The 21,814-nt window shown below is 46.0% G+C and overlaps 1 protein-coding gene across 1 annotated transcript in view; it reads right to left on the minus strand.

Moving 5' to 3' along the window:
• Positions 1 to 21,814, minus strand: part of YEATS2 (YEATS domain containing 2) — a 1,439,149-nt gene that overhangs the window by 331,519 nt on the left and 1,085,816 nt on the right. The window contains 1 exon segment of the mRNA XM_030217135.1: positions 7,048 to 7,234. Within this exon segment, the coding sequence (XP_030072995.1) occupies positions 7,048 to 7,234 (187 nt within the window).

A 21,814-nucleotide genomic window follows, 5' to 3' on the forward strand; every position in this document is an offset into this window, starting at 1 on the left:
TGCACTGAAGAAGACAGTACAAATAAAAAAGTAGCACATATGAATTTATCTTCTTGGGCAGACTGGATGGACCGTGCAGGTTTTTTTCTGCCGTCATCTACTATGTTTACTATGTTTAGTTCTTGTAGATCATCTATATTCTCTGTATCATACAAACTGCATCTATACTCTGAAATGACGTGCTATTAATCTATCTGTTTAATCTACCAGGTCATCAATATTCTTTAGGTTATGTCAATTGTCTCTTTTACTCTGTAATGACGATCCACTATGTTATTCACTTAATCTATTATGTCATCCTGTTCTCTATTTAATATCAACTGTACCTTTCTACTCTGGAGTGGCAAATGCCATGGAGGAAAATTGTAAGCCACACTGAGCCTGCAAATAGGTGGGAAAATGTGAGATATAAATGCAGCAAATAAAATAAATAAATAAATAAATAAATAAAATAAACATTTCAAAGCATCACCTGTGTTTACAAAGGCACACTATTTATTTGCTGCATTTGTACCCCACATTTTCTCACCTATTTGCAGGCTCAATGTGGCTTACAGGTGCGTAAGTGTTTTTAATGCGCATTAAATGCTAATGCACCTATAGGAATGTATTGGCGCGTTAGAGTTTAACGCGCCTTAACTTTATAGGCATGTTAAAAATGCTAACGCGTCTTAGTAAACATACCCCTATGTTTGTTGTTCCTATTTACATATTGCTCAGTAGTTGACAGTGTTAATTTGCAATCTTTTGTCTGATTTTTATTTAAAGACACCTGGTCTACTATGGTCTATACTGCATCCTCGCTATCAGGACTTCCTATCTTCCCTAATATCTTTGAAAGATACCTTGTTCCGAACTATGCATTTCTGAATGACTGTCAGACTTTCCCCAGCTTCTAGTTTAAAAGCTGCTCTATCTACTTTTTAAATGCCGATGCCAGCAGCGTGGTTAAGGTGGAGCCCATCATTCTGGAATAGGCTCCCCCTTCCCCAGAATGTCGCCCAGTTCCTTACAAATCTAAAACACTCCTCCTTGCAACATCGCCTCATCCATGCACTGAGAATCCGGAGCTCTGCCTGTCTCTCTGGCCCTGTAAGTGGAAGGGGGAGCACTTCGGAAAATGCTACCCTAGAGGTTCTGGATTTGAGCTTTCTACCTAAGAGCCGTGTGGTAGCCGTGTTAGTCCACTCTTAAAGGTTATCAATAGAAATCAAACAAAATAAAACATGTAAAAGAAAATAAGATGATAGCCGGTGCCAGTCAAGCCCCCACCCCTGTGGGCCAACACTTTATAAGACCAGAACACTGCACCAGTGATTTCACAGTAAGAATACTGAAAGGTAATTTTAAAACAATACAGGAACGTAAGACCTTTGAAGTAAGAATGATTGAATATTTTGACACCCAACAGACAGGACTTAATAAGGATCTGGGTTTTCTAGCCCATTATAAACCATAAAGTTGTATTTCTCTGTTTATTTCTCTGTTTATCACCCGCCTCTCACCTACCAACACCCATCCTGTTAGAATATCAATGAAATGCTTTGATGTCCCCATGCATATCCCCACCCTCCCACTCTGTCAGACTGTCAAAGTAATGCTTTGATGTTTCTCTTATATATACTATCTGCTACCACATTTGCTTATTTCCGATCTGACGAAGAAGGGCAACCTTCGAAAGCTGATCAAGAAATGTATTTAGTTATGTCCAATAAAAAAGGTATCATCTTATTTTCTTTTCCATGTTTTATTTTGTTTGATTTCTATTGATACCTAAAAGCCTAAATTTGGCTTCCAGAACCTCTGCACCACATTTTCTTATGTCATTGGTACCCACATGTACCAAAACAGCCGGCTCCTCCCCAGCATTACCTATAATCCTATCTAGATGACATGTGAGGTCCACCACCTTCTCACCAGACACGCAAGTGACCAGGCGATCCTCATGTCCACCTGCCACTCAGCTATCTACATGCCTAATAATTAAATCACCAACTACGACAGCCATCCTATCCCTTCCCTCCAGGACAGAAGTTCCTGGAGACACATTCTCGATACGAGGGTATTGCTTCTCCTGGTGGACTGGTCCTGGCTACAGGATTACTTCCAGCTGCACCAGGGTGATGCTCTCCTTTTAGAAGACCTCTCTCCTCCAAGGCAGCACAGAGGCTGCCAGACTGGAGGTGGGACTTCTCTACAACTTCCCTGTAGGACTCCGGGACTGGTCATTTTTTAGTACCCCCCTCCAAAATCCAGTACTAGGCATACCGAGAATACAAAACAGTCAGGACCTATAGAGCAAGTCTACCATACTATAAGCAGTAATTTCTACGAGTCACATTGTCACATTGACAGCTGATCACTATCACGTAAGTCAGAGCTATACCCAAGTGGTGTTCCAGTCCACTGATCAGCACAGGTATTTATTGTTTGCTTCTCTTGACAGGTCATTCACACAGACTCAGATCTCTTGATAAAGCCCCAGTGAAATGGGTACCTGTCAAGTTCTGAGAAGCTGATGGAACGCTAAGGAAAGGATAGTGAATTTCCTGAAAGCCAATAAGTTGCAAGATCTGAGACAACATGGTTTTACCAAAGGGAAATCGTGCCAAACGAATCTCATTGAATTCTTTGATTGGGTGACAGGAGAATTGAATCAGGGACGAGCTATAGACGTAATCTACTTAGATTTCAGCAAAGCTTTTTTTTTTTTTTTTAGTTACATTTGTACCCCGCGCTTTCCCACTCATGGCAGGCTCAATGCGGCTTACATGGGGCAATGGAGGGTTAAGTGACTTGCCCAGAGTCACAAGGAGCTGTGCCTGAAGTGGGAATCGAACTCAGTTCCTCAGTTCCCCAGGACCAGAGTCCACCACCCTAACCACTAGGCCACTCCTCCACACCACAGCAAAGCAAAGCTTTTGACACGGTTCCCCACAGGAGGCTTTTAAATAAACTGGATGGGCTGAAGATAGGACTCGAAGTGGTGAACTGGATTAGGAACTGGTTGACGACGCCAGAAGGTGGTGGTTAATGGAATTCGCTCAGAGGAGTGAAAGGTGAGTAGTGGAGTGCCTCAGGGAGCGGTGCTGGGGCCGATTCTGTTCAATATATTTGTGAGTGACATTGCTGAAGGGTTAGAAGGTAAAGTTTGCCTATTTGCGGATGATACTAAGATCTGTAACAGAGTGGACACCCTGGAGGGAGTGGAAAACATGAAAAAGGATCTGAGGAAGCTAGAAGAATGGTCTAAGGTTTGGCAATTAAAATTCAATGCAAAGAAATGCAAAGTGATGCACTTATGGAATAGAAATCCACGGGAGATGTATGTGTTAGGCGGTGAGAGTCTGATAGGTACGGACGAGGAGAGGGATCTTGGGGTGATAGTATCTGAGGATCTGAAGGTGACGAAACAGTGTGACAAGGCAGTGGCCGTAACTAGAAGGTTGTTAGGCTGTATAGAGAGAGGTGTGACCAGCAGAAGAAAGGGGGTGTTGATGCCCCTGTATAAGTCGTTGGTGAGGCCCCACCTGGAGTATTGTGTTTAGTTTTGGAGGCCATATCTTGCTAAGGATGTAAAAAGAATTGAAGCGGTGCAAAGAAAAGCTACGAGAATGGTATGGGATTTGCGTTACAAGATGTATGAGGAGAGACTTGCTGACCTGAACATGTATACTCTGGAGGAAAGGAGAAACAGGGATGATATGATACAGATGTTCAAATATTTGAAAGGTATTAATCCGCAAACGAACCTTTTACGGAGATGCGAAGGCAGTAGAACGAGAGGACATGAAATGAGATTGAAGAGGGGCAGACTCAAGAAAAATGTCAAGAAGTATTTTTTCACGGAGAGAGTAGTGGATGCTTGGAATGCCCTCCTGCAGGAGGTGGTGGAGATGAAAACGGTAACGGAATCCAAACATGCTTGGGATAAACATAAAGGAATCCTGTTCAGAAGGAATGGATCCTCAGGAGCTTAGCTGAGATTGGGTGGCAGAGCCGGTAGTGGGAGGCGGGGATAGTGCTAGGCAGACTTATACAGTCTGTGCTGGGGCTGGTGGTTGGGAGGCAGGGATAGTGCTGGGCAGACTTATACGGTCTGTGCCCTGAAAAAGACAGGTACAAATCAAGGTAAGGTATATACAAAAAGTGGCATTTCATCATCAGCAGTTAAAGGATACGACCATAGAGTTACACTATGCATCTTTGGCAGCAGCCTGGTCGAAAGACTTAAACTGTGAGGTGACAGAGGAGGTGTGTAAAGCATACATAAAACATTTATATGCGCGGCGCTTGTCAGTAATACAGCGTGAAAACCTATATAGATTCCTATTACGATTGCACATCTCTCCACTTCGCACATTTAAAGCGAAGATTTCTAGTTCGGGAGTTTGCCCAAAGTGTGGAGAGGCTATGGCCCCCTTGGGGCATATGTTCTGGCTTTGCCCACAAGTGCAGAGCTTCTGGGTGGCAATGCTCCGGACTATAGACTCATGGTGGGATGTACTCTGACTTGTGATCCATTGTTGTTATTCAACAGCTTTAAATTTACGGCACAACCTCCAGTGGGATTTAAGAGATTCATACAATTGGCTATTTTTTTCGGAATCAATACCATTTTGACTTTCTGGATGATGCCCCAGGGTCCTAATATTTTAATGTGGAGAACACAGCTAATTCATCAAATGAGACTAGATAGGTGTGGGGTTCAGAAAATGGACAGTATTCCAGGAACCCGGTTTAGAGAACTATGGGAGCCATTATGGGTTACTTTACCACCTAAAGGGAGAAGCTACATTTTGAACATTTATTTATTTATTGCATTTGTATCCCACATTTTCCCACCTTTTTGCGGGCTCAGTGTAGGGAGGGGCGAGGGCGATGGGGGGTTGGGTGGTGTGGGATAGAGTGTATGAGTTATAACGATGTAATGGTTTAAAAGAGGTGTGGCGAGAGAATGTTGGATTAACGGAGACTTTGGCTCTGTGCTTTCTCAGTTTATTTGGCGTCGGGATATGCCTCCGATATAGGGGATAGAGCAAATGGTTTCCGGCCTGACTAGCCAATACGATTTGGTCACCCTCGCTTTGTGATCTGGGGGACAGACTGGAGGCTATAAGAGTCAAAGTCTTTGGTATGGGCTGGATTCGGGCGAGATGGTGAGGCCTCTCTATTGCTATATTATGCATATTATACCAGAGTAATAGCCCCTCCACTCATAGAGTCCAAATGATCATATATGTTATGTTACCCATTGAGCTGATGCTTGTTGAATATTCTTGGAAGTTGGGGAGATAGGGGCACAATCTGGGGGGATTGGAATACATGAGGAAATGATTCCAATATTGAATAGGTTATCTGTTGGAATAGTTCTATTTTGTTAGCCAATTTGCTATTTTCTTATAACATGATGGAGCACAAGGTATAACAGGGAGGGAGGGGGGGAGAAAATGGGGAAAACAAATTTCCATAATTGTAATTTATACAATGGTGTTAGTCTCATAAATGACATTTGATTCTGTAATCTATGATGAGAATTGTTTCAAGTTTATGTTGTCGTTTATCAATAAAAAAGATTTAAACATACAAAAAGTGGCACATATGAGTTTATCTTGTTGGGCAGACTGGATGGACCGTGCAGGTCTTTTTCTGCCATCATCTACTATGTTACTATGATCAGTGCAGGAAACCTGACATTCCCATGTAGAAGGTTCTGAGCTGGAAGGCGGTAGTGCCATCTAGGCAGCCATGGATAACGTCACCAGAGGAGTAGCTGCATTATCCTGGCTGTCACCAAACACCATATGAGATATCTGCTATTGGTGTCAAAAGTTATTGATCTTTCTTCTAGATGCCTATGGCCTGAAGCTAGGCTTAATCTGAACCATGTTTGGAAAGCCACACAACATAATTTAAAATAAAGTTTCTTTCTTATAGTTTCTTCTCTCTCTCCACCAGCCTTTTTTTTTTAATTAAAAGACAATGTTGGAAAATGATGAAAAGGGACGGCTTTGCTTTTGCATTCATTTGGTAGAGCGAAAAAAATAAAACTGAGAACTGAAGAGATTGCTGAATGCCAGAAAGGGCGTTCATACTTAGAACTTTACACAAGCTGGGAGAGCTGTTCCATCCCAGCACTATGCAAAGCCACCCAATAGCATGCCTAGTTATATCATGTTTTGACAGAAAACATTCTAAAAAGACTTCAAACTTAATTTTTAGTGGCAGACATCTCTGCAATGTGGACACTTGGCTAGAAGGTGTAATCCAGACAGTACCAAAGCTAATGAAGCAATTTGAAGGCAGAAAAAAAAGTTAGGGGCTCCTACTTAGTAAGTCCCGCCGATGAGGTCATTCCCAGATTTTCAGCAGCACTTACCAAGACTGCCTCAGCACTATCCAGGCGGTGCTGGGGAAGTACAGAGGCAAAGTTTGGGCAGAGCTGGAAGATACCTGGTTAGTGGCAATATTCAGACTGTTAACCAGGTAACTTACATGGATAAAGAGGACAGCAAAAAGACTGTCCCTGCTTCATCTGGTTACCTATCCAGGTACTGATCTGAATTTTGTCGGTACCTAGATAGGCAGTGCCACCCACATTATATATGAATATGCAGCAGCGGGTATTTCACTGTGGGCTAAATACTGACTCATTAGTTTACAAGCACCTAGGGATCTCACTACAGGCCAATAAGATCTATATGTTCCTGAAGTGTAGAGCCAAAGAGGAAGAAAAGCTGAGCAAACTGCACATCACCAGGCCCCTTCTCTCTTTCCTGCTCACCCCTGGGCCAGTGTATTTGTGTCCAGGGGGCAGGCAGGACAGAGACAAAAGAAAATGGAAGCCAGGCAGCAAGTCAGCAGAGTCTCTCATCTCCTCCCACCAACTTCTGAGCATATGGGCACACTCCCTGGGCTGATGGGAATAGGGCAAAGTACACACCAGGTTGGGAAATACTGACAACCTGTTGCCCAAGGCACCACACTGTCTGACAAATGTCCTGGAATTACATTGTTTAATATCTGTGCTAAGAATATTTCATTTACCTGAATCTTCAGACTTGCCAGAACTAGGACAGGGAAATGTTGTCATTGAAGAAACACCAACAGCAGAGGATGTGGGTTTAACTGCTGAAGTTAAAGTCTGTGACTGGCTGACCAATACCTGCTGCTGTGGTCCTGAAGATTTTAGTAAAGGAATCACTGCAGAAGATGAGCCCACACCTTCAGCTGGCTTAAAAAATGAAAGGAAAATATGTTAGACTATATTAAATGACGTACTTTTTCAAATATATCTATTGCCCTTTAATCATTTCCATAAAGCTTTAAACAAACCTCTGAGTTAGGGGAAGCACCAAGGCTAGCATTTAAAAAAATTTATTTGGGATTTAGCTCACTTCATTCTCAGTAGTTCAACACAAAATTAATTTCAGATACACTTAGGGCTTAAAATCTAAGGAGCCTTTCTATTAAAGGGAACTAAGCCCTTAACACACAGATAGAATGCAAGAACAGGTTATCAAAAATGCCTTAAAGTGTTTTGCAGTATTTTGCTTCTTTGTGCATGTTAACCCGCATATTATTCAATTTTTCTAAATATTTTTGGAAAGGGGGCATGAGATGAGTGGGCAACAGGCGTGTCTGTGATAGTCGGAGCATTGTGATTGACATGAATTAACTGGTTAATGCAGGAGCATTTAGCACCTCCTAAATAGGTGGTGGTTAAGTGCTCCCACATTAAGGGGGTCTTTTACTAAGGTGCGCTCATGTTTTTAGCGCGCACTAAAAATAGGCACATGCTAAATGTTAGAGACACCAATGCATTCCTATGGGAATGTCTAGCACGTACCAAAATGTGAGCGTGGCTTAGTAAAAGACCCCCTAAGTTTTTGCAGGTCCTGCAAGCTAATGTCATTATTAGTGCACAACCAGTGACTACAAAAAAAAAAAAAAAAATCCTAGAAAATTGCCACACTTTTGTAAAAGGATCACTAAGTTTTGTACCTGAGGCAATAAAGGGTTAAGTGACTTGTTATTGACACTGTACTTAAACCATCATAAAAAACTTTTGTAATACAGACAGGAGTATTTTCAAAGCACTTACACTTACAAAGGTACATGTAATCTATAGAACTTTGGAAGTCTAAGAGCTTTGAAAAAGAGCCCCAGAGTATTTCATATGTAAAGATATACCAGTGTTTAACAATATTTTAAAGCATTTGTTTCTTAGCAAATCTGTATCCTTTTATAACTTCTAAAATTACTAGCAACAATTTTCAGTCACTTTCTAAAAAACGTTCCTGCACTGGGCCACCCAGATAGCAATGTACAGCAGGCCTGGATTCAATTCCAGAGTCTACTCTGTTAGCAAGTCAGAGATCTTAAGCTTTTAATCTTGGTGTCATCTTTGTCTCCTATCTCTCTGCACATATCCAACCAACTGCTAAAACCTATTTATAAATCATTAAAAATACTTTCTTTTTGAAAACACTTCTAAAGCCCTTATCTATGCTATCATCACCTGTTGCATTCTTGAGGGCCTTGGCATTCTGTCAGGTCCTCGAGGCAGGACTGGAGTTCGTGAGCCCTTGGGCCACTGCCGAGGAGCGGCAGCGGCAGGCAAGACCACCACGGGACTGGAAACACAGAAAAGCAGTACTGGAACTCTGGACTGGAGTAGTACAAGGCAGGCAACTAGAACAGACGAAACAGGAACAACTTCACCTGTACTTAGCCACCGTTCCTCCGGAGTTGAGCTCCGAAGTGCAGGTGGCCGGCAGGACTTGCAGGATAAGGCAGAAACGGAAGATCCAGAGGACCCACCCTGGGTCTAGGAAACACGAGGGAGACTAGACTAGGAACTAAACACAGACAGTGTGCTGCTGCACAGCCACTAGCAAGACCCAGAAGACAGACCAAGGAACACAAGGCGTACAGAAGCTTAGCAGGAGCAAGGACTAGGGCAGCATACACACTAGGCAGAACGGCCCTCTAGCTAGGAGAAGACAGGATACAGGACTAATCACCCAGGAAATACACACTAGCTAGACAGATACAGGATTCAGGATAAACACACAGGATATACAAGCAGGGTAGGCACACAGGCTAGGCAAGGCAGGACTCAGAGTAAAGACAGCAAACCAGGAATAACAGGCCAAGGGTCTTGAGCAGGCAGCACAGCAAACAGAGTAACCAGGAAGAACAGACCAAGGGTCTGAAGCCTCAGCCGTTCCACACACTGACTGGGGAACCCACAAAGGCTGAGGCTTCGCATACAGACAGAGAACACACCCGGACAAAGGCTAAACCCCAACCCAGGGTAAGCCAGGAACACAGGCTTCACCCCAACACAGGGTAAGCCTGGAGCACAGGCTTCACCCCAAACACAGGGTAAGCCAGGAACAGAGGCTTCACCCCAAACACAGGGTAAGCCAGGAAGGACCCGCAGTCCACAGACAGACAGTGGCAGGGAAGACCCCCCACGGAAGGACAACAGAGACACAGACACAGAAAGAAACTGGGCTGGAACCCAGAGAGAGGCTAAGCAGTAGTGCAGCAGACACTTACTAACCTGACCTGGCCTAAGAGCATAACACTTATGCAAAGGCCCCGACTGCAAGCACAGCACTTCCTTATGAAGGCTCTCACTGATGAGTCACCAGCAGTAGGACAGAAGCAGGAAGTACACAGACCCCAAAGAGAGGCTTGACACACATAGGAAGTGAGCCCACAAGAAAGACAAGCAGGAGCCATCTTGGAAGGTGGCACAGAGCCGGTGGCAGCCATCTTGGATGTTGGCTCCCTAGAGAGGCATAGCCCACACAGGTGAGGTCTAGTGAAGCAATCAGCCCAGAGACTAGAGACAAGACAAACACAAACACAGACAGAAGCCAGCAGAGCTCCTGACCCCCAGAAAGAAGGTAAGGCTGAGGGTGGTCACGGCCACAGACGTGACATCACCTCCCACTTAAGACTTCTGCAACCTACAGGTCCTCCCATTAAACCATCTCTTTCCCCCTTCAGTCTGTTCAAAATTCTGCTGCACAATGTATCTTCTGCCAATGTTGCCACATTCACAAAACCCCTCAAGTCACTCCATTGGCTCCCTATCTGTTCCCGTATACAGTTCAAACTTCTCTTACTGACTTACATGGGTATTCATTCTGCAGGTCTTCAGTATCTCTCCTCTCTATCTAAGACCTCTCCCTGGGAATTTTGGTCTGTTCTTCATTTTTCTTTGCCATTCTCCTCCACTGCCATCTGTAGACTCCATTGCTTGAATCTTACTGCGCCATATACCTTGAACAGACTTCCTGAGTCAAAATGCTATGCTCAGTCTCTGGTCCTATTCAAATCTAGGCTAAAAGTCCTAGATTGTAAGCTCTGTCGAGCAACGGCTGTCTCTTACGAGTTTGTAAACAGTGCTGCATACATCTACCTGTAGTAGTGCTCTTTCTATATATATATATATATAGCGAATGCTACATACCTGTAGAAGGTATTCTCCGAGGACAGCAGGCTGATTGTTCTCACTGATGGGTGACGTCCACAGCAGCCCCTCCAATCGGAAACTTCACTAGCAAAGGCCTTTGCTAGTCCTCGCGCGCCCATGCGCACCGTGCATGCGCGGCCGTCTTCCCGCCCGAACCGGCTCGTGTTCGTCAGTCCCATATGTAGCAAGACAAAAACAAGGGAAGACACAACTCCAAAGGGGAGGCGGACGGGTTTGTGAGAACAAGCAGCCTGCTGTCCTCGGAGAATACCTTCTACAGGTATGTAGCATTCGCTTTCTCCGAGGACAAGCAGGCTGCTTGTTCTCACTGATGGGGTATCCCTAGCCCCCAGGCTCACTCAAAACAACAAACATGGTCAATTGGACCTCGCAACGGTGAGGACATAACTGAGACTGACCTAACAATTTATCCTACTAACTGAGAGTGTAGCCTGGAACAGAATAAAACATGGGCCTAGGGGGGTGGAGTTGGATTCTAAACCCCGAACAGATTCTGAAGCACTGACTGCCCAAACCGACTGTTGCGTCGGGTATCCTGCTGCAGGTAGTAATGAGATGTGAATGTGTGGACAGATGACCACGTCGCAGCTTTGCAAATCTCTTCAATAGTGGCTGACTTCAAGTGGGCTACCGACGCTGCCATGGCTCTAACATTATGAGCCGTGACATGACCCTCAAGAGCCAGCCCAGCCTGGGCGTAAGTGAAGGAAATGCAATCTGCTAGCCAATTGGATATGGTGCGTTTCCACACAGCCACTCCCCTCCTGTTGGGATCAAAAGAAACAAACAATTGGGCGGACTGTCTGTTGGGCTGTGTCCGCTCCAGATAGAAGGCCAATGCTCTCTTGCAGTCCAATGTGTGCAGCTGACGTTCAGCAGGGCAGGAATGAGGACGGGGAAAGAATGTTGGCAAGACAATTGACTGGTTCAGATGGAACTCCGACACAACCTTTGGCAAGAACTTAGGGTGAGTGTGGAGGACTACTCTGTTATGATGAAATTTGGTGTAAGGGGCCTGGGCTACCAGGGCCTGAAGCTCACTGACTCTACGAGCTGAAGTAACTGCCACCAAGAAAATGACCTTCCAGGTCAAGTACTTCAGATGGCAGGAGTTCAGTGGCTCAAAAGGAGGTTTCATCAGCTGGGTGACAACGACATTGAGATCCCATGACACTGTAGGAGGTTTGACAGGGGACTTTGACAAAAGCAAACCTCTCATGAAGCGAACAACTAAAGGCTGTCCTGAGATCGGCTTACCTTCCACATGGTAATGGTATGCACTGATTGCACTAAGGTGAACCCTTACAGAGTTGGTCTTGAGACCAGACTCAGTCAAGTGCAGAAGGTATTCAAGCAGGGTCTGTGTAGGACAAGAGCGAAGATCTAGGGCCTTGCTGTCACACCAGACGGCAAACCTCCTCCATAGAAAGAAGTAACTCCTCTTAGTGGAATCTTTCCTGGAAGCAAGCAAGATGCGGGAGACACCCTCTGACAGACCCAAAGAGGCAAAGTCTACGCTCTCAACATCCTGGCCGTGAGAGCCAGAGACCGGAGGCTGGGATGCAGAAGCGCCCCTTCGTCCTGTGTGATGAGGGTCGGAAAACACTCCAATCTCCACGGTTCTTCGGAGGACAACTCCAGAAGAAGAGGGAACCAGATCTGACGCGGCCAAAAAGGAGCGATCAGAATCATGGTGCCTCGGTCTTGCTTGAGTTTCAACAAAGTCTTCCCCACCAGAGGTATGGGAGGATAAGCATACAGCAGACCTTCCCCCCAGTCCAGGAGGAAGGCATCCGATGCCAGTCTGCCGTGGGCCTGAAGCCTGGAACAGAACTGAGGGACTTTGTGGTTGGCTCGAGATGCAAAGAGATCTACCAAGGGGGTGCCCCACAACTGGAAGATCTGGCGCACTACTCGGGAGTTGAGCGACCACTCGTGAGGTTGCATAATCCTGCTCAGTCTGTCGGCCAGACTGTTGTTTACACCTGCCAGGCATGTGGCTTGGAGCACCATGCCGTGACGGCGAGCCCAGAGCCACATGCTGACGGCTTCCTGACACAGGGGGCGAGAACCGGTGCCCCCCTGCTTGTTGATGTAATACATGGCAACCTGGTTGTCTGTCTGAATTTGGATAATTTGGTGGGACAACCGATCTCTGAAAGCCTTCAGAGCATTCCAGACCGCTCGTAACTCCAGGAGATTGATCTGCAGATCGCGTTCCTGGAGGGACCAGCTTCCCTGGGTGTGAAGCCCATCGACATTAGCTCCCCACCCCAGGAGAGACGCATCCGTAGTCAGCACTTTTTGTGGCTGAGGAATTTGGAAAGGACGTCCCAGAGTCAAATTGGACCAAATCGTCCACCAATACAGGGATTTGAGAAAACTCGTGGACAGGTGGATCACGTCTTCTAGATCCCCAGCAGCCTGAAACCACTGGGAAGCTAGGGTCCATTGAGCAGATCGCATGTGAAGGCGGGCCATGGGAGTCACATGAACTGTGGAGGCCATGTGGCCCAGCAATCTCAACATCTGCCGAGCTGTGATCTGCTGGGACGCTCGTCTCTGGGAGATAGGCACGAGCCATCCGAGAATCCAGCAGAGCTCCTATGAATTCGAGTCTCTGTACTGGGAGAAGATGGGACTTTGGATAATTTATCACAAACCCCAGTAGCTCCAGGAGGCGAATAGTCATCTGCATGGACTGTAGAGCTCCTGCCTCGAATGTGTTCTTCACCAGCCAATCGTCAAGATAAGGGAACACGTGTACTCCCAGCCTTCGAAGTGCCGCTGCTACCACAGCCAGACACTTCGTGAACACTCTGGGCGCAGAGGCGAGCCCAAAGGGTAGCACACAGTACTGGAAGTGACGTATGCCCAGCTGAAGATCCGGGAAATTATAGACCGGTGAGTCTGACGTCGGTGCCTGGGAAAATGGTAGAGGCTATTATTAAAAACAAAATTACAGAGCACATCCGAGGACATGGATTACTGAGACCAAGTCAGCATGGCTTTTGTGTGGGGAAATCTTGCCTGACCAATTTACTTCAATTCTTTGAAGGAGTGAACAAACATGTGGACAAAGGGGAGTCGGTTGATATTGTGTATCTGGATTTTCAAAAGGCGTTTGACAAGGTACCTCATGAAAGGCTACAGAGGAAATTGGAGGGTCATGGGATAGGAGGAAATGTCCTATTGTGGATTAAAAACTGGTTGAAGGATAGGAAACAGAGAGTGGGTTTAAATGGGCAGTATTCACAATGGAGAAGGGTAGTTAGTGGGGTTCCTCAGGGGTCTGTGCTAGGACCGCTGCTTTTTAATATATTTATAAATGATTTAGAGACGGGAGTAACTAGCGAGGTAATTAAATTTGCTGATGACACAAAGTTATTCAAAGTCGTTAAATCGCGACAGGATTGTGAAAAATTACAAGAGGACCTTACGAGACTGGGAGACTGGGCGGCTAAATGGCAGATGATGTTTAATGTGAGCAAGTGCAAGGTGATGCATGTGGGAAAAAAGAACTCGAATTATAGCTACGTCATGCAAGGTTCCACGTTAGGAGTTACGGACCAAGAAAGGGATCTGGGTGTCGTCATCGATAACACACTGAAACCTTCTGCTCAGTGTGCTGCTGTGGCTAAGAAAGCAAATAGAATGTTGGGTATTATTAGGAAAGGTATGGAAAACAGGTGTGAGGATGTTATAATGCCGTTGCATCGCTCCATGGTGCGACCGCACCTTGAGTATTGTGTTCAATTCTGGTCGCCGCATCTCAAGAAAGATATAGTAGAATTGGAAAAGGTGCAGCGAAGGGCAACTAAAATGATAGCGGGGATGGGACGACTTCCCTATGAAGAAAGACTAAGGAGGCTAGGGCTATACAGCTTGGAGAAGAGACGGCTGAGGGGAGACATGATAGAGGTATATAAAATAATGAGTGGAGTGGAACAGGTGGATGTGAAGCGTCTGTTCACGCTTTCCAAAAATACTAGGACTAGGGGGCATGCGATTAAACTACAGTGTAGTAAATTTAAAACAAATCGGAGAAAATTTTTCTTCACCCAACGTGTAATTAAACTCTGGAATTCGTTGCCGGAGAAAGTGGTGAAGGCGGTTAGCTTAGCAGAGTTTAAAAAGGGGTTGGACGGTTTCCTAAAGGACAAGTCCATAAACCGCTACTAAACGGACTTGGAAAAATCCAAAATTCCAGGAATAACATGTATAGAATGTTTGTACGTTTGGGAAGCTTGCCAGGTGCCCTTGGCCTGGATTGGCCGCTGTCGTGGACAGGATGCTGGGCTCGATGGACCCTTGGTCTTTTCCCAGTATGGCATTACTTATGTACTTATGTACTTATGAAATCGCAGATACTGTCTGTGAGCTGGCAGTATCGGGATGTGCGTGTAGGCGTCCAAGTCCAGAGAGCATAGCCAGTCGTTTTCCTGAATCATGGGAAGAAGGGTGCCCAGGGAAAGCATCCTGAACTTTTCCTTGACCAGATATTTGTTCAGGGCCCTTAGGTCTAGGATGGGACGCATCCCCCCTGTTTTCTTTTCCACAAGGAAGTACCTGGAATAGAATCCCAGCCCTTCTTGCCCGGATGGCACGGGCTCGACCGCATTGTCGCTGAGAAGCGCGGAGAGTTCCTCTGCAAGTACCTGCTTGTGCTGGAAGCTGTAAGACTGAGCTCCCGGTGGACAATTTGGAGGTTTGGAGGCCAAATTGAGGATGTATCCTTGCCGGACTATTTGAAGAACCCACTGATCGGAGGTTATGAGAGGCCACCTTTGGTGAAAAACTTTCAACCTCCCTCCGACCGGCAGATCACCCGGCACTGACACGTTGATGTCGGCTATGCTCTGCTGGAGCCAGTCAAAAGCTCACCCCTTGCTTTTGCTGGGGAGCCGAGTGGCCTTGCTGAGGCGCACGCTGCTGACGAGAGCGAGCGCGCTGGGGCTTAGCCTGGGCCGCAGGCTGTCGAGAAGGAGGATTGTACCTACGCTTACCAGAAGAGTAGGGAACAGTCTTCCTTCCTCCATAAAAACGTCTACCTGTGGAGGTAGAGGTAGAAGCTGAAGGCTGCCGGCGGGAGAACTTGTCGAAAGCGGTATCCCGCTGGTGGAGCTGCTCTACCACCTGTTCGACCTTCTCTCCAAAAATATTGTCCGCATGGCAAGGCGAGTCCGCAATCCGCTGCTGGATCCTATTCTCCAGGTCGGAGGCACGCAGCCATGAGAGTCTGCGCATCACCACACCTTGAGCAGCGGCCCTGGACGCAACATCAAAGGTGTCATACACCCCTCTGGCCAGGAATTTTCTGCACGCCTTCAGCTGCCTGACCACCTCCTGAAATGGCTTGGCTTGCTCAGGAGGGAGCTTGTCCACCAAGCCCGCCAACTGCCGCACATTGTTCCGCATGTGTATGCTCATGTAGAGCTGGTAAGACTGAATTTTGGCCACGAGCATAGAGGAATGGTAGGCCTTCCTCCCAAAGGAGTCTAAGGTTCTAGAGTCTTTGCCCGTGGGCGCCGAAGCATGCTCCCTAGAACTCTTAGCCTTCTTTAGGGCCAAATCCACAACTCCAGAGTCATGAGGCAACTGAGTGCGCATCAGCTCTGGGTCCCCATGGATCCGGTACTGGGACTCGATCTTCTTGGGAATGTGGGGATTACTTAAAGGCTTGGTCAAGTTCGCCAGCAATGTCTTTTTTAGGACATGATGCATGGGTACTGTGGACGCTTCCTTAGGTGGAGAAGGATAGTCCAGGAGCTCAAACATTTCAGCCCTGGGCTCGTCCTCCACAACCACCGGGAAGGGGATGGCCGTAGACATCTCCCGGACAAAGGCCGCAAAAGACAGACTCTCGGGAGGAGAAAGCTGCCTTTCAAGGGAGGGAGTGGGATCAGAAGGAAGGCCATCAGACTCCTCGTCAAAGAAATATCTGATGTCCTCCTCCTCCTCCCATGAGGCCTCATCATCGGTATCAGACACAAGTTCACGAACCTGTGTCTGAAGCCGTGCCCGGCTCGACTCCGTGGAACCACGGCCACGGTGTGAACGTCGAGAGGTAGACTCCCTCGCCCGCACCGGCGAAGCTCCCTCCGCCGACGTTGTCGGGGAGCCTTCCTGGGAGGCGACCGCAGTCGGTACCGCCAGCGGCACCGATGTCGGAGACCTCACCCCGGGCAAGGGGCCAGCCGGCGCCTCACTCGACGGTACCGGTGGCGCAAGCACCCCCGGTACCGGAAGGGAAGGGCGCAACAGCTCTCCCAGGATCTCTGGAAGACTCTCGTGCAGAGCGGCTGTGGAGAAAGACATGGAAGCCGATGCAGGTGTCGAAGTCAGAGTCTGTTCCGGGCGTGGAGGCTGTTCCGGGCTGTCCAAGGTGGAGCGCATCGACACCTCCTGAACAGAGGGTGAGCATTCCTCCCGGTTCCGATGCCTACTGGGTGCCGACTCCCTCGGCGACCCAGAGCTCTCGGTACCGACGCGGGAAGGAGACCGGTGTCGATGCTTCTTTGAGTTTTTCAAACGAAGCATGTCACCGGAGCTTCCCGGTACCGACGAGGAGGACGTAGAATCCAGCCGTCGCTTCCTCGGGGCCGAGGCCAAAGAAGGTCGGTCTCGGGGGGGGCTGTACCGCAGGAGCCCTCAGGGTAGGGGGAGACCCACCCGAAGGCTCACCGCCACCAGCAGGGGAATGGACAGCCCTCACCTGCACTCCAGTCGAAGCACCACCGTCTGACGACATCAGCACTAGTGGAGGTCCCAGTACCACCGACGTCGACGCAGCCTTCCGATGTCTCGGCCCCGACGATGCAGAGGGTCGATGCCTCGATGCAATTGATACAGTCGCGGCCGAGGGCGGAGGTCTTGACGCTGTCGACGTTGACGCACTCGATACTCCTGGTGCCGATGCCGACGAAGAGCCCGAGAACAAAACGTTCCACATAAGTACATAAGTAGTGCCATACTGGGAAAGACCAAAGGTCCATCTAGCCCAGCATCCTGTCACCGACAGTGGCCAATCCAGGTCAAGGGCACCTGGCACGCTCCCCAAACGTAAAAACATTCCAGACAAGTTATACCTAAAAATGCGGAATTTTTCCAAGTCCATTTAATAGCGGTCTATGGACTTGTCCTTTAGGAATCTATCTAACCCCTTTTTAAACTCCGTCAAGCTAACCGCCCGTACCACGTTCTCCGGCAACGAATTCCAGAGTCTAATTACACGTTGGGTGAAGAAAAATTTTCTCCGATTCGTTTTAAATTTACCACACTGTAGCTTCAACTCATGCCCTCTAGTCCTAGTATTTTTGGATAGCGTGAACAGTCGCTTCACATCCACCCGATCCATTCCACTCATTATTTTATACACTTCTATCATATCTCCCCTCAGCCGTCTCTTCTCCAAGCTGAAAAGCCCTAGCCTTCTCAGCCTCTCTTCATAGGAAAGTCGTCCCATCCCCACTATCATTTTCGTCGCCCTTCGCTGTACCTTTTCCAATTCTACTATATCTTTTTTGAGATACGGAGACCAGTACTGAACACAATACTCCAGGTGCGGTCGCACCATGGAGCGATACAACGGCATTATAACACTGGGCTAATCTCGCTACCTGAGTCCTTTTCTGTAAAAGGGCGCAAAGACTACAGGCCTGCGGGCGGTGCCCAGCCCCCAGACACTGAAGACACGACGCGTGCCTGTCAGTGAGCGAGATTACCCGGGCGCACTGGGTGCACTTCTTGAAGCCGCTGGGAGACTTCGATGACATGGGTGGAAAAATCACGCCGGCGAAATCAAAACTCATAATTGCGGCAAGGCACCAAAAAGAGGGGGAGAAAAAACTCGACCCGAGGCCTCAAAAGGGCCTACCCCGAAAATGAAAGAAAACTTAACGGGGGCCAAAAAACTAGAAATACGGGAAAGGGAAAAGACCGAAAGGCCCTTTTCCGAAATCCCTTTTTTTTTTTTTCTAAAGCGAAAAGTCAAAAAGACGCGCGAGGGTCAACTTAAGGGGCGCGAACGGCGCAAACATGACCATACCGAGCGCGGACAAAAGAAGACTGACGAACACGAGCCGGTTCGGGCGGGAAGACGGCCGCGCATGCGCGGTGTACATGGGCGCGCGAGGACTAGCAAAGGCCTTTGCTAGTAAAGTTTTCCGATTGGAGTGGCTGCCGTGGACGTCACCCATCAGTGAGAACAAGCAGCCTGCTTGTCCTCGGAGAAATATATTACACACAAATATATAATTTATTATAAAACTTATATTCAGCATTATCCATCATTCTAAGCGGATTATAACAATATTCATAATAAAACAAAAGACATAATGCAATACACCAACTATAAAAAAAATCACAAGAATATGCTAGAAAAAGATATAATTCATATTGTACATTTAATGACAAATTTTCAAGCATCATAGGCACACAAAAACAATAGAGTTTTAAACTCTCTTTTGAACTCTTTGAAATTGGTAATATTTCTAATTCTCATAGGTAGTTTGTTCCATGATGTAGGTCCAGTAAAATAAAAAATCCTGTGTCTAAATTTCTTTAGATGGACAAGATGATACAACGGAATAACCAACAGATTATTGGATTCTGATCTTAATGATCTTTTTGGTTGGTAGATCTGTAATTTAGTTGCCAGGATTTCTAAAACTTGATGCTGTAAAGTTTTAAATAACAAACAAAGGATTTTAAAATGCATCCTTTGTTCTATGGGTAGCCAGTGTAAATTTTTCAATACAGAAGTAATATATTCTGAACGGCTAGTCCCAGTTAATACTCTGGGTACCAATTCTGCGCTATCTAGCGTGCTTTATCTGTGTTTTCTGGAGTTCCAACAGAGGTGCATTCGTATAATCAAAACATGGTGTTACCGAACCTTGTACTACAGTCCTAAAGTTATTGGGTTTTAATAGATCCCTTACTATCCTTAATTTATCCATGATAATTTTGCTCACATGATCTTTCATTGTTAATTTTTTTTGTCAAACATAACCCTTAAATCCCTTAAATTTTATAACATGGGGATTACATCATCATCAACCATGAGCAGCCATGATGGAATCTTAGTTTTTCTAATATTCAACTTTAGGCCTGTTTGCAGACATCCACTTACTAACTGCACCTCAAAATAACCTTCAGGCATTTAAGGTTTCATCTATTCTGTTATAACAGGGAGTAACAACTGTATATCATCTGTATACAGGTGAAACTGAATTTCAAAACGGGTTAATACGCGACAGAGAGGTAATAAGAAAATGTTGAAGAGCACTGCAGACAAACATGATCCCTGAGGAACACCTGTTGACAAAAACTGAGATGCTGATATATCCTTTCCCTGTATGACAGTGAAACTTCTTTCTTCCAGAAAAGATTGAAATCATTTATGAACAATACTAAAGATAACAATATATTGCAAGCTACTCAATAAAAGTTTTCTTCACTCAACGTGTAATTAAACTCTGGAATTCGTTGCCAGAGAATGTGGTAAAGGCAGTTAGCTTAGTGGAGTTTTAAAAAGGTTTGGACGGCTTCCTAAGGAAAAGTCCATAGACTGTTATTAAATGGACTTGGGGAAAATCCACTATTTCTGGGATAAGCAGTATAAAATGTTTTGTACATTTTTAGGATCTTGCCGGGTATTTGTGACCTGGATTGGCCGCTGTTGGAAACAGGATGTTGGGCTCGATGGACCTTTGGTCTTTCCCAGTATGGCAATACTTATGTACTTATGGTATCAATGGCAGCGGACACATCAAGGATCACTAAGAAAAAATGCTGTCCTTCACTGAAGTTGGTACACACTACATCAAGCAAAGACAATAATAGTGTCTCGGTGTCATGGTGAGCTCTGAAACCGAATTGATTGAAATCCAAATAATTTAATAGTTGATCATAGACCAATTTCTCAGCAATCTTTGACAAAAAAAGTAGAGATGAGATGGATCTACAATTCTCAATAAGATTTAAGTCTTCTTTCACATTCTTTAACAGCGGTGTAACCACAGATTCCTTAAATACTTTAAGATGGATGGTTCCTAAATATTTTAGGAATCTTGCCTTCTTTAAAGCTCGTATTTGACTAAACAATGGAGCAGTTACATCTTTCAAAGCCTTAATCACAGAGGGATGGCATATATCTTTATTGTAAACACTATCGTTTACTTTGGAAAACACTTGTTTACCATGTCATAAGAGATCTCTGTAAAGGTAAACCAATGCTCATAATCCACCTGAGGGGTAGCAAGTTCAGTTGGTACTTTCTTTAAATCAAACAGGTGTACGATTCTGTTTACATTATCAGAAAAAACAGTTGCAAAATCATCACTTGAAATCTTAGTTGATCTTAATTTTGTGTTACTCTCATCTTGAGTTAACCTCCTTACTATTGAAAATGACTCACTGGAGCTAGAGGACGCCTGCTCAATCTCTCTGTCATAAAAGTTATATTTGCCAGAGTCTTATTTTCAGCTAACTCAGTGGTTCCCAAACCTGGTCCTGGAGGCACCCCTGCTAGTCAGTTCACTGGCTTCCTATCCGTTTCCGAATACAGTTCAAACTCCTCTTATTGACCTATAAGTGTATTCACTCTGCAGCTCCTCAGTACCTCTCCACTCTCATCTCTCCCTACATTCCTCCCAGGGAACTCCATTCACTGGGTAAATCTCTGTTATCTGCACCCTTCTCCTCCACTGCTAACTCCAGACTCCATTCCTTTTATCTTGAGATACTTTTGTTCTGTTTTTACTGAAGAAAATCCTGGGGAAGGACCGAGAGGGACTGACAAAAGTACACCTGAGAATGAGGTGGATAGAGCACCGTTCACGGAAGAGAGTGTGTATGAACAACTTGGAAAGCTAAAGGTGGACAAAGCCATGGGGCCGGACGGGATCCACCCCAGAATACTGAGGGAGCTCAGAGAGGTTCTGGCGGGTCCTCTTAAGATTTGTTTTATAAATCCTTGGAGACGGGAGAGGTTCCGAGGGATTGGAGAACGGCGGAGGTGGTCCCTCTTCACAAAAGTGGTGATAGGGAAGAAGCTGGAAACTACAGGCTGGTAAGCCCTCACTTCGGTTATTGGAAAAGTAATGGAAGCCATGCTGAAGGAAAGGATAGTGAATTTCCTGGAAGCCAATAAGTTGCAAGATCCGAGAACAACATGGTTTCACCAAAGGGAAATCGTGCCAACAAATCTCATTGAATTCTTTGACTGGGTGACAGGAGAATTAAATCAAGGACGTGCTATGGATGTCATCTACTTAGATTTCAGCAAGGCTTTTGACA

The sequence above is a fragment of the Microcaecilia unicolor genome, chromosome 10, assembly GCF_901765095.1.
Source record: "Microcaecilia unicolor chromosome 10, aMicUni1.1, whole genome shotgun sequence".
Classification (NCBI taxonomy): Eukaryota; Metazoa; Chordata; class Amphibia; order Gymnophiona; family Siphonopidae; genus Microcaecilia; species Microcaecilia unicolor.